Source organism: Serinus canaria, chromosome W, assembly GCF_022539315.1.
Source record: "Serinus canaria isolate serCan28SL12 chromosome W, serCan2020, whole genome shotgun sequence".
In the NCBI taxonomy this organism is placed as follows: domain Eukaryota; kingdom Metazoa; phylum Chordata; class Aves; order Passeriformes; family Fringillidae; genus Serinus; species Serinus canaria.
This window is the reverse complement of record NC_066342.1, coordinates 14,046,756-14,058,860: the sequence shown is the minus strand read 5'-3', so window position 1 is coordinate 14,058,860 and position 12,105 is coordinate 14,046,756. Positions and strand designations below refer to the sequence as shown.

The window sequence follows — 12,105 nt, the reverse complement described above, 5'->3', positions numbered from 1 at the left end:
CACAATGCATTCTGCTACCTCTGAGACCCCCAATAAGACTACCAAAACCTTATCCCCACAGACTTCTAAAATTGAACCCTATGCCATCAAATATACAGGCCAGCAATAAGTGCTATTTATTTCTTCATGGTCCCTCAAATGAGTAGAAATGTCACTGCAGATCAATATCTCTGCAATTAAACCTGCCTGCTCACCACTCCTCTCTACATCCTATGCAGGGTGGTCAGCATGGCTGCATGGATGGACCCTCACCTCTCCAAAATGATCCAGGAGAGATGTGACCGGTATCCTGAGGACAAGATTAGGAGTAATAGCATGGATGCTGAAGTCCTAGCAAACAAAATTAACTCAGTAACAAGTGATTTGTACCAATTGGAACATCTATTATGATCTTTCTTACTAGCATTAAGAACTAACCAATGGCTCTTATCAGATATATTACCTCAACAGGAGAGAATTGACAAAAAGAATCACCAGCTAATAGTGAATGCTAGCTCTTAGTTGTATCCAAGCTCAACAGTGGATGCAATGTATGGTACCATCAATTATAAGAAAAGGTAAAGAAAGCACCTTACCCACTGAAATTTGAAAGAAAATCTGGGATAATGCAGCTAAATTTGAAAGGGAATTTAAATTCTGGTAGTATTTAGTAAATTTCACTTGTGACCCCATCAACAATAAGGCCACAGCTTTTGTCTTAACCATACACAATGTTTTAGCATATACCATATACCTGATCATTGTGCTAGTATTAAATCACCATGAAGCTGTTCTAGCCATTAGAACATAGAGCATGGGCCTAACAAAACAGAAATAAATGGCAAACTAATTATGTTAATGCATGCATTATATGAAGACAACAAGAATTTATTTGTGAGAGTAACACCAAAGCCCAAGACATTTGTCTTGACACTGAACAAAATGCTTGTCATTTTGAAATACATCTTGATGAAACCCTTGAAACTGTACTCATATATGTTGGAAAAGTGTAAAATAATGAAGCCACAGGGGCTAACTTCTTAGCTAAACAGCTGGTTCCCCGTAGGGTTAAAGCGCCCCAGGCAAGTAGTCTCAAGGCCGGATACCTCAGCCCTTTGGGAGCTGAGTGCCTAGCCCAGACTACCACACAGCCGTGGCCTTTTAGCAAGCTCAGTGATTGTCAGCTCTTAGTGATATCAGCTCTTTTATGGTTTCAGCTCTTAAGCTTGCTAGAGGCTCTGGCTGGCCGTGGCTCCTATGAAGGCAGACGAAGAGAGAGGAGAAGGCTGGCTTTCAGAATGTTCCACGATGATTTATTCTGAGGGTCTCGCGAAGGGTCCGAATGCAGCTCTTCTAACAAAATGGGCCAAGACAGCCCCTTTTATAGGGTTAGGGAGGATTGGAAACTGACCAATAGTAAGGGTTAGGGAAACTAGCCTATGGAGTCACAGAGAGATAAGCAGGCCTGGAAGACCAGAGTGAGAACTTCTGGTTCAATTCCTATGACTCAGCAAATACCTATCTCTAAACATTTCTCCACAGAGCTGTAGCCGGCCCTGTGCCTGCTACAGAAAAGGATGTGTTTGTATGAAAACCCTTTGTGATTTCATGTTTGTAGATAACATTACTGTAGATGTAAGCAATCACTCAAATGACTCATGTTTGTAACTTTACTAAAGTTATTGGATGTGACTTATTTATCTCCTGTTAATTCTTATCAATTGTTACAATCTAATTATAGGTTGAGTGAAGATTTATTGCCTACTCCCATCAGAATGAATCTTACATTGGTGAAGAACTACTACAACATGATGACCCGTGTCAACTGCTAGAATATGTCCAACACAATGGACACAAAACTCTTAATCATGGTTTATCATGATACTGAAGGGATACACCATGTTTTAGAGAGAGTGAAAAAGGATGAAAAACACCTTGTTGGGAAACTCTTCTTGGATGGTCAGCAACAGGAGTGTTTATTCTTATGCTTCACTCAGTTGTGATTTTTCTGATTCCAGCTTTGATATGTATATTGCTTATAATTATATTGTATATAAAGCTTTGGTACGTGATAAAACAACACAACTTCAACCACCCAAAACATACAAATCAATGAATAACAAATAGCAGTGCTTCACTATCTACTTACCATGGATCTATCACCACACAAACCATCTGTCGTTGTATGGCATCCCTGAACAGTTAATAATTAGCATTGACTCCATGATTCACAGAAGGCTGATCAAACCATCTTGATTAAGAAACCCATTGCTTTTATAGACAGTTACAATACAGGTAGAATTGATTGGTCCTTCAATCAAAACCCATTACCATTGGCTAATTTAGAAACCACCCTTTGGTAAACAAATCTTCATAACACATTCTACATGTTCACAATACCAGGTGCAGCAAGTTAAAAATTGTTTCTCATTCTTTTCTCTGATCTTCTCACAGCCTTTCCCAGGATGATGCCAGGGAAAGTTGTGTGTTGCTCTCTGTGGCCAGAGAGCTGCTGCCACAACCATCAATATACAATTTATGGCACAGAGGCAAGACCATTCTGTGAAGGCAAGATAAATTGATTATAGTCATAGGGTGGAGTATGACTGTTGGGAGGAAAGGGTTAAAAGTGGAAGAATGGCAAGAAGGATGGCAGAGGACAGTAGATTCAATCAAGTGACCTTGCAGCTGGGAATGCCAAACCCTGGAGAATAATAGTGTAGGAAACCCCATATTTTATGCCTACTGATGTTTATCCTATGTCTGCTATGAGAAGTAGAATCTCTGTGTAGGGATAACATAGGTGTTTGGAGAGACTTGGAAGCTCTCATGGACATGCTTGATCTCTGTCTTGGAAGAGAGATCAAAGCACAGATCACAGCACAGTGGTAAACTATATGTGCGCGGGCCCCTGATAAATGGGTGCAAACAGCAGCCCCACCACCCACTAGCATGGAATAAGCCAAAAAGTTGCTGGCATTCCTGCTTGTGTGTCTCCTCCAGCTAGTGAGGTAATTAAATAAAATTACTCTTTGCATATGAGCTGTGGTTTTGTGGTTGTTCTAGCTGTGTTTTTGTGGTTGTTCCAGCTGCCTGCCTGCATTAATTCACACAGTGACAGTGGGCTTTCATATAAGTCCATCATATTACTTTATAAATAGTGGATAGCACATGGCCCATTGAGCTCTCCTGCATGGCAGCAGGCTGCACACCTGGATCTCCCCTTAAGTAGGGACACCTCTCAAGGTTACTCCTTGAGGTTGAAAGATTCCTTACTATCATAGCAGTGAGCCCCTGAATGGGGAATAATGAGCATTGACTCCATGATTGCAGAAAGCTGATCAATTGCTTTATTATACTATACTATTAAGAAAAATCCATCACCATTGCAGACAGTCCAATACAGACTTCTACCAGATTGGTCAATCAAATCCAAACACCATCACCAGTGTCCAATTAAGAAATGACCCTTTGGTAAACAAATCTCCATAACACATTCCACATGTGCACAACAACAGGTGCAGCAAGTGAAGATAAGAATTGTTTCTCATTCTTTTCTCGGATCTTCTCACAGCTTCTCAGGAAAATCCTGGGAGAGAGCTATGCCTCTCTCTGTTTAGAGGACATTTGATTACCACACCTTACCACAATAGATGCTTGGTGATTAATAGCATGCTAAACTTTGAATGCTTAGCTAAGTGATACAAAAGATTGATTCTGCACATATAATCCTTTAGACATAAACTGTTGATCAAGTCTGAGACTAGGATTGGATTCCGCTGAACCTAGACTCCTCTCTGAGGAGTTTAGAAAGCAAAGGGGTCCTTTCTGAACCTCATGACTCAATGGAAGGGTCTTCTCAACCACTTTATCTGACTGTGTCCTCTAAGCAGTAAATAATCAAGTGTACCTTGCCATCAAATCTTGTCAAACCAGTCACATTTACCATTAAATCTCATTAACTCAGTGTTTCATATCAATAAATAAAATTATTGTTGCTTCTCTCTTATAAGTGAAGTGCATAATTCCATTCACAACAAGGCAAAACTCAATTCTCTTTTGGGCCCCTTTCAGCAAGTCACCTTTCCTTTAAGGGTCAAAGACCATTTAAGTCAACCTATCCGCTGAATCCTCCAAATACTTGATGGGACTATCTATCCTTACACATCTTCCATTACCTCTAGCTAGCTCTTAACATAGACTATCTCAAATTGGAAGGGATCCATAAGGATCATTAAGTCCAACTCTCTGCTCCTCACAGGACTACCTAAAACTAAACCATATGACTTGAGGGCATTGTCCAGATGCTCCTTGAACTCTGGCAGGCTTGGTGCTGTGACCACTTCCCTGGGGAGTCTGGTTCCAGGGACCAACCAACCCCTTAGTGAAAAACCTTTTCCTAAGGCCCAATCTGAACTTCCTGTGATGCAGATGCATTCCATTTCCAGGCATCCTATCACTGGTCGCCAGAGATGAGATCATCACCTCTTCCTTGCTACCTGACCTTGAGGAAGTTGTAGACTGCAACAAGGTCATCTGCCTTCTTTTCTCCAAGCTGAACAAACCAAGTGACCTCAGCTGTTCCTCATAAGTCTTGCCCTCAAGATCTCTTGCCATCTTGGTGCCCTTTTCTGGATGCAGTCTAATAGTTTGATGTCCTTCTTAATATTGAGGTGCCCCAAAATGCACACAGTACTCAAGGTGAAGCTGCACCAGTGCAGTGTAAAGGGAGACAATCATCTCCCTCAACCAGACAGAAATGCAGTGCTTGATACACCTCAGGACACGCTTGTCCCTTTTGGTTGCCAGGGCACATGGTTGACTCATAATCAACTTGCCATCAATCCAAACCTACAGATCTCTTTCCACAGGGCCTCTCTTCCCCGAGTTTAGATGTTTTACATCAGCCCCAAACACTTAAAACAATACCCTACAAATCTTACCTAAAAAGATAAATGGCATTAATAAATAAATGTGCTTACTGTTCTTGAATCAGAGAAAGGATTGTACTCATCTAGTCCTGGTGGAACATTTCTTGTCACTTGTGTAACAGAAGGATCCTAGAAGGGAAAACAGTTCTGTAAATGTATGCATATGTATACAAGTAATAAGTCAACACATATCATCATATTGTATAAAACTCTTAAAAAGTTTATTTTCACTAAAAAAAAAATCCATCTCTGTCTCTGAAACAACATCATCCTGAGCTTGTTAAATACATTTATCCATAATCAGAATGAGGGGATTGAGTTTACCCTAAGTAAGTTTGCAGACACCACCAAGTTGGGTACTGATCTGCTTGAGGGTAGGAAGGCTCTGGCAGAAGGATCTAGACAGGTTGGATCAATGGGCCCAGACCAATTGTATGAAGTTCAACAAGGCCAAGTGCTGGGTTCTGCACTTGGGTCACAACAACCCCCTGCAGTGCTACAGGCTTAGGGAAGAGTGGCTGGAAAACTGCCCCATTAAGGACCTGGGTGTGCTGGTCAACAGTCAGCTGAACATGAGCCAGTGTGTGCCCAGGTAGCCAATAAGGCCAATGGCATCCTGGCTTGTATCAGAAATAGTGTGACCAGCAGGGCTAGGGAAGTGATTGCCCCCCTGTCCTCAATATTGGTAAGACCACACCTTGAATACTGTGTCCAGTTCTGGGCCCCTCACTACAGAGAGAGCATTGAGGTGCTGGAGCATGTCCAGAGAAGGGCAACAAAGCTGGTGAAGGGTCTGGAACGTAAGTCCTAGGAGGAGCAGCTGAGGGAGCTGGGGTTGTTTAACCTGGAGAAAAGGAGACTCAGGGGAAACCTAATCACTAAACAACTACTTGAAACAAGGCTGTGGCACGGTGGAGGTCAGCCTCTTCTCTGTTGCGGTGTGATGTCATAGTTTGTCTCAGGTATCCCGATCCTTCCCAGGTGCCAATCACCTCTCCTTTCTCCCACCCTGACCCCTGCTGAGCGCTGTCTGTCAATCCTGACATTCCAGAAGGGCGTCAAGTGATTGGCAGAGTTCAAAAGATGCCTGGCATCCCTGAGGGGCCATTGGCCCACCCAGGTGCCCCTTTCACTTGAGACCTGCCTGCCCTGCACCTAGTTGGTGGGATCCCTACCCCTTCCCTCCCCCTATCCCCGGGGTTAAAAGAGCCAGCAACCACATGGTTCGGGAGGTTCTGTTAGAGCTGTTACTGGATTCAGAAGCTTGCGGGTTGGAATAAAACTCCGGATCAAAACCCTCTAACAGAATCCGACTCCTTTTCCTTCACCTTGCCTTCAAGCATCTCCAACAGAGGTAAACCGGAGCTCTGCATGTCTGGACTTGTCTCTAGCACCCAGCTGCAGCATCCAGCTTAGCCAGAGGTGTCTCTGAGGTGAAAACACTGCAGTTGCCGCCTTTTGGTCAAGCAGCAAGAGGCTAGTCAAGCCCAGACACATCCCATCCGGCTATATTGGTAATTATTCCAATACTTCTCCCAGGTAACTAGCAACGGGAGAAGGGAAAACGACCTAAAGTTGTGCCAGGGAAGGTTCAGGTTGGATATCATTTCTTCACTAAAAGAATGCTTAAGCATTGGAACAGGCTCTCCAGGGAAGTGGTAGAGTCACCACCTGTTAAGGAATAGTTGGAACCCTAGGTTCTGAGGCAGAGTCGGTTTATTACAGCTCGAGCTGGGTGCCTTCAGAGAGGGACCCTGAACTGATATCTAAAGATTTTTAGCTTTTTAATACTTATTATATATTTGTAGCTTTGTAGATTGCTAATGCACGGTTGTAGCTCCTAGTACTTTTCCTACACTTTTTCCTTACATTTTGGAACAATAAGCTAACCTTCTGACACATTCCTAAAATAATGTTTTGTCTTATTTTGAAGAAGAGAACCAACTACAAAGGCATTCTTTTTTCCAACCAGAATCTGGGAAGACATAACAAAGTGGAGTAAAGAAGCCCCTGAACCAATTCCAGTGGGGTAGTACCCGGGAAAATATTACCAAACATACTAAACTTTTAATTGGACAATATATGATAGGTTTACTAATCAACTAACCTTATAAAAGTTGTAGAAATACTGTATCACATGCGGGTTTTGCCATATTGTCTACTTGAAGGCTTTTAAGCAAAGATTTGCTTTTATATTATCATTCTAACATTGTTTGGGAAGGTTTGTTCTCTTTCTGGGCAACAGAACAAAGAAATCCCTGGGCCTTTATGCCCTTACAGTCTGTGCACTCTATCTTCACGCGCTCTGCATGCATCTCTTGGTCCGATAGTGATTTCAGGTCTCGGGTCTTCTAACACCTCATTGGATTCTTTCTCCATGTCCGTGTGGGCAGGCCATTAACTGCTCTTATCTTCCAGCTTGGGCCAGCCTTGAGGCCCTCCAGGGTCTCAACCCTTATTTGAAGGTATCCAGTCTTTCTCTGTTTCCTCCCCTGCTTAGCCATTCATGCTGACAGTTCATTTAGAGTTCACCTACGCTAACTTTTGAGTAGGGCATGCTCATGCTAAGCTGTAAGCAAGTCACAATTCAACTTAAACCTACATAATTAATTTCTAATATTCTATAAGTAAACTTATTTTAATGCCCAACACCATCCCTGGAAGTGTTCAAAAAATGAGTAGACATGGCACTTCACTTTATGGTTTAGTCGGTATGGTGGTATTTGGTCAAAGGTTGGACACAATGATTTTCCAACCTTTGTCACCGACATGTTTTATGAAAAATCCTTTCCTTAGGATTTTTCCCCTCCTGAGAAGCTGAGAGGCCTCAGAAACAAACTGTAAACAATTCTTATCTGCTGCTGTGGAATGCAACAGGGGGAATCTGTGATTGGTCTCATCTGGCTGTTTCCAATTAAGGGCCAATCACAGATCACCTGTCCAGACTGTCTCAGTCAGAGACGAGCCTTTGTTATTCATTCCTTTTCTATTCTTAGCTTAGCCTTCTGATGAAATCCTTTCCTCTATTCTTTTAGTATAGTTTTAATATATTATCTATCATAAAATAATAAATCAAGCCTTTTGATACATGGAGTCAACTTTCTCGTCTCTTCCCTCATCCTGGGACCCTTGTGGACAATACCACAAACCTTAATGATTCTATGATTCTTATAAAACTAGATTAACACAGTCTAAAAGAAACACCATGTCATACATTTGATTTATAAGGGGAAAATGCTTTCAACAGATAAGGGAAGAAAACTGTCTTTCTGTGTTGACCATTGGACTCCACAATTATATACCTAAAGAGCACAGCAAAAAAAAAGTTTTCTGTAAACTCTTGGTTTCCCTACCCAGAAGTACCTCCAACACCTTCAGCAATAGGAAAAGCATTTCAGAAAAATGAAGCTGATGAAACAGTGCCCCATAATATCAAAAGCACCTCTGCTTCAGCTTCTACCTGAACTGGTCATATTAACAAAAAGATGTAATTTTTTCCACCAATGAACTCCACAGTAAAAAAAAAAATGCTTAAGGTTTGGCTTGAGGAAACAACTTCAAGAATTAAATATTTTTCTGTGCTAGAGACAGGCTGGCTTGATTCTACAGAAGAGCCAAAGTACCCACTATCATAGACCACACTAACTTCCTAAGAAGAAAAATTGTACATATTTCATGTGATGCCTGGTTTCACTACATTGTTTCTGTGGCTTAATTTAAGGTGTTTGCATCTTTAGAACATAAGAATGGATAGACTACCTGGATGTCCAGGTGTAGGCTGCTGGACTTGGAATTGTTCTGAACACATCAGTGAACAACTGATGCCAACAGGAACTGCACTTCCTAATTCAAAACTACTTAAACTATTTCTAAAAAATTAGACCTGACATCCCAAGAAATCCACAGAATTACTGTGAACCATTCACCTTACATTCATTGCATCTCACTTTAAAAATGGAGCCAATACAAACTCATCTAAATGCAGCAAGAAAACTACAAAGCACTCCTACTTATTGCTGCAAAATAATAAAACACTGAATTTAGAAGTTAATCAGGGTGTGAGTAATGAACATGTAGAACAAATGCTGTGCAGGACCACATGTTCAAAGAAAAAGTGGCATTTAAAGGAATGCTATCAAATTTGTATGTCATTACATGTATCCTAGTGGTTAAAAAAGTGATAACTATGATATTCTATTGGAATAAGTAAGTCTACATTGGCATAACTTATTTTTCCATATTTGATATTTCACCTAGATAAAAAAGTCAAAATACATTAGTTTTTAGGGCTTTTTTTAAAATAAAGAAAGAGAAAAATGGTGTTGTATTGCACTAAATAGTTTATTTAGTTGTTGCACTGGTGACAGGTTTTACCCCTCCCTTATCACATGGTTTCCCCCTCACACACCCCCCCCTGTTACACACACCTGGTCTGTCCCATAGGTAATTTGCCCCTCCCCAATGGCATCCCATTGGCTCTGGTTCTCTCTCCCCTGCCCCCACCCCCTAGGGTATAAAACCTCCTGTGTGAGAGCTCCAAGTCCTCTTTTTTACCTGGGTGACCCCATCACCGGTGTCCTGCCCCAAGCCAATAAACAGGATACTTGCACCCACGTGGAGAAGAGCGCCTCTCGTCTTTTACCTCCGTCTATGCGGGTCTGTGTGGGCAAGAGTCTTAAGCTAGCCGGATTGGACTCATATAAGGCCCAGGAAAAACACGGATTACCGCAAAATGCCACAAATACAAGTTCCAATAGGTGATAATATACAGACAACAACACAAAGCTGCAGCATTGCTGGAACCACCAAATATCCAGAGACCTCAACCCGCTGCATGATTTAGGTGATTAAAAATCCAGCTACCCTCTGCAAATACAGAAAATAGGGAATTTCTAAGAAAGATTTTAAATATCTGATGTCAGCTGCTGAATGCAACAACTGTAAAATGCCTCATCCAATCTCAGACTGAGAAGGCTATGTCCTAGTGGACCAGTACTTCTGCCCGAAATGGACCTGCCCTTGCACTAACTCCTTGCCACAACCTGGTTGTCTTCAGCCACCTAGCCATTTCCAGTCCCTGCTCCTTAAGAGTGTTGATCCCACTAATTATCATCTTGCTCACCCAACTTCTTGTTCACTCCTTCCAGTTCACAAGTCCTTCTCCTGCCTTATCTCTCCTAAGCTTCTGCCAATTCTGCACCTTGAGTTTCTGGTCTTTTTATTTAATTATTAGTCATACCAATCAGAGCAGAATTTAAGTATAGGCCATTTTTCATAACCAGATATTGCAGCTATTGGTGCACTGAAGTCACACACAGTCATTTCAGATGACATTTTAAGGATCTGAATTAGTTCAGGAGACTGGAATTTTAACAAATCAGCAAAACCTAATTAATTATTTTCCATCTAATCTTTAATTTATTCTGCTCCTTGTAGTACCTCCCCCATAATATCAATCTCAAAAGCAAAGATTAGTATCACACTCTTGGTATAATGAGGAGTCAGGTACAAGCAGCACTCCAGTGTTTACAATCAAAAAAAGAAAAGTCAGAAAAAAAATCCAAAACCAAACAAAAGAAAACCAGAAAACTGCAGCACACATATCTCAAACATCTAGAACTATTAAAAACGTCTCCTATGCTAGTGCATTGGGTGGCAAGTTTTTTTTTTTTGGGGGGGGGGAGGGGGAGGGTACAGGGGTAGCTTCTGTGAGAAGCTGCTGGAAGCTTCCTCCATGTCTGACAGAGCCAAACAATGCCAGCTGGCTCCAACACGGACCCGCTGCTGTCCAAGGCTAACCCAATCAGTAACGGTGGTAGTGCCTCTGGGATAACATATTTAAGAAGGGGGCCCGGGAGGCAAACTGCTGTGCAAGGGCAGCCATAAGTGAGAAGATGTGAGAGACTCTGCAGACACCAAGGTCAGTGAAGAAGGAAGGGGAGGAGGTGCTCCAGGCGCCGGAGCTGAGATTCTCCTGCAGCCTGTGGTGAAAAGTATCACATTTAAATAATAAGAATTGTTAAAAAAGAGATAAATTAAATAGCCACTGACTCAAAACCAACAATATTTTTTGATCAATCCAAGCAAGCAAATACTTGAAAAAAGAAATTCTGTTTTATCAACTAATTTTTTTTACTTTCAGGAGATAACAAAACTGAAAAATAATTTCCTTTTAGACTTCCAAAAGAATTAACTACCCAAAATACTGAGCAAACTAGAGGTTTCTGCTTAACCTTTATCTTCCCAGAGAACATATTTTTTGATTCAACATCAAGTAAGAATATCTGCTGTAATCTTTTTATTAAAAGGCATGAGAATAGACACGGGAAATCTCACAAAGTAGATCACAAAAAATTAGTAAAACTAAAATATTAAAGAAAAAACGGCATCTATCTTTAGACCTTGGCAATAACTCTTCCACATGATGCTCCCCTCTCCTTTCTCTGCCGTACTAGTGACAGGAATAAGATGAATCTGTCTTTACAAACGTATTGTGTGACTCTGCTGGGAGATTGTGGACACTAACCTCTAGCGACGTGAATTTTCTGCAGACTACTCTGTGATTTTACACAAGCACACGAAGCAGCTTCAAAGGTAAAGAAAAAAATAATCTCATTATATAAAATTGTTCCCCCCTCCCGAGGCCAGCACTACCCCACAGCGCGGCGCCTTCCCGACCCGCCGCGGCTGAGAGCGACCTCCCAGCACACAGCAGAGCCGAAAACACTCCCTTCCCTAAGACACCCGTAGCTTCACGCAGCTTATTCTGCCCCCGCCGCGGCACTGAGGAAGGCTCGCGGCATCCATGTCCCCCGCTGCTTCACCTTGAAAGGCTTATTGAGTTCTGGGTCTGCAAAAGGATTGTTGTCGAAGTCCGACATGGCAGGCGCAAGCGGGTCGCTACAATCACTGGAGAGCCGCTATCACCAACTGCTGCGACCGAAGTCCAACCACAACAAGCCAAAGAACAAAATGGCTGCACCGGAAGCGAGATTGAGGAGCGGAAGCGCCCTGGAAGAGAAAAAAAGCTCCCACGCCCAGGACGAGCAAGACAGAGAAGTGGTTGGAAGAGTTTTAGCTCTTATATGCGTAGCTCTAGTGACTCAAGTAATCCGGTGACTCCAGTGTGTGAAAAACGCCAATAACTTTTTTTAAAAATTTTAAAAGTTTAATAGTAATAAAATGGTTATAAAAA

The 12,105-nt window shown here is 41.9% G+C and overlaps 1 protein-coding gene across 4 annotated transcripts in view; it reads right to left on the bottom strand.

The window, feature by feature from the left end:
* The window catches only part of LOC108963739 (secretory carrier-associated membrane protein 1-like), a 146,303-nt gene extending 134,398 nt beyond the window's left edge, over positions 1-11,905 (bottom strand). For all 4 annotated transcript variants that reach the window (XM_050986415.1, XM_050986416.1, XM_050986417.1 and 1 more), the window contains exons 1-2: positions 11,735-11,905; positions 4,962-5,039 (exon numbers count right to left, since the gene is read on the bottom strand). In XM_050986415.1, the coding sequence (XP_050842372.1) occupies positions 4,962-5,039; positions 11,735-11,791 (135 nt within the window). In that variant the 5' untranslated portion in view covers positions 11,792-11,905. The remainder of the gene's footprint in view (positions 1-4,961; positions 5,040-11,734) is intronic.
* Positions 11,906-12,105: the final 200 nt, after the last annotated feature.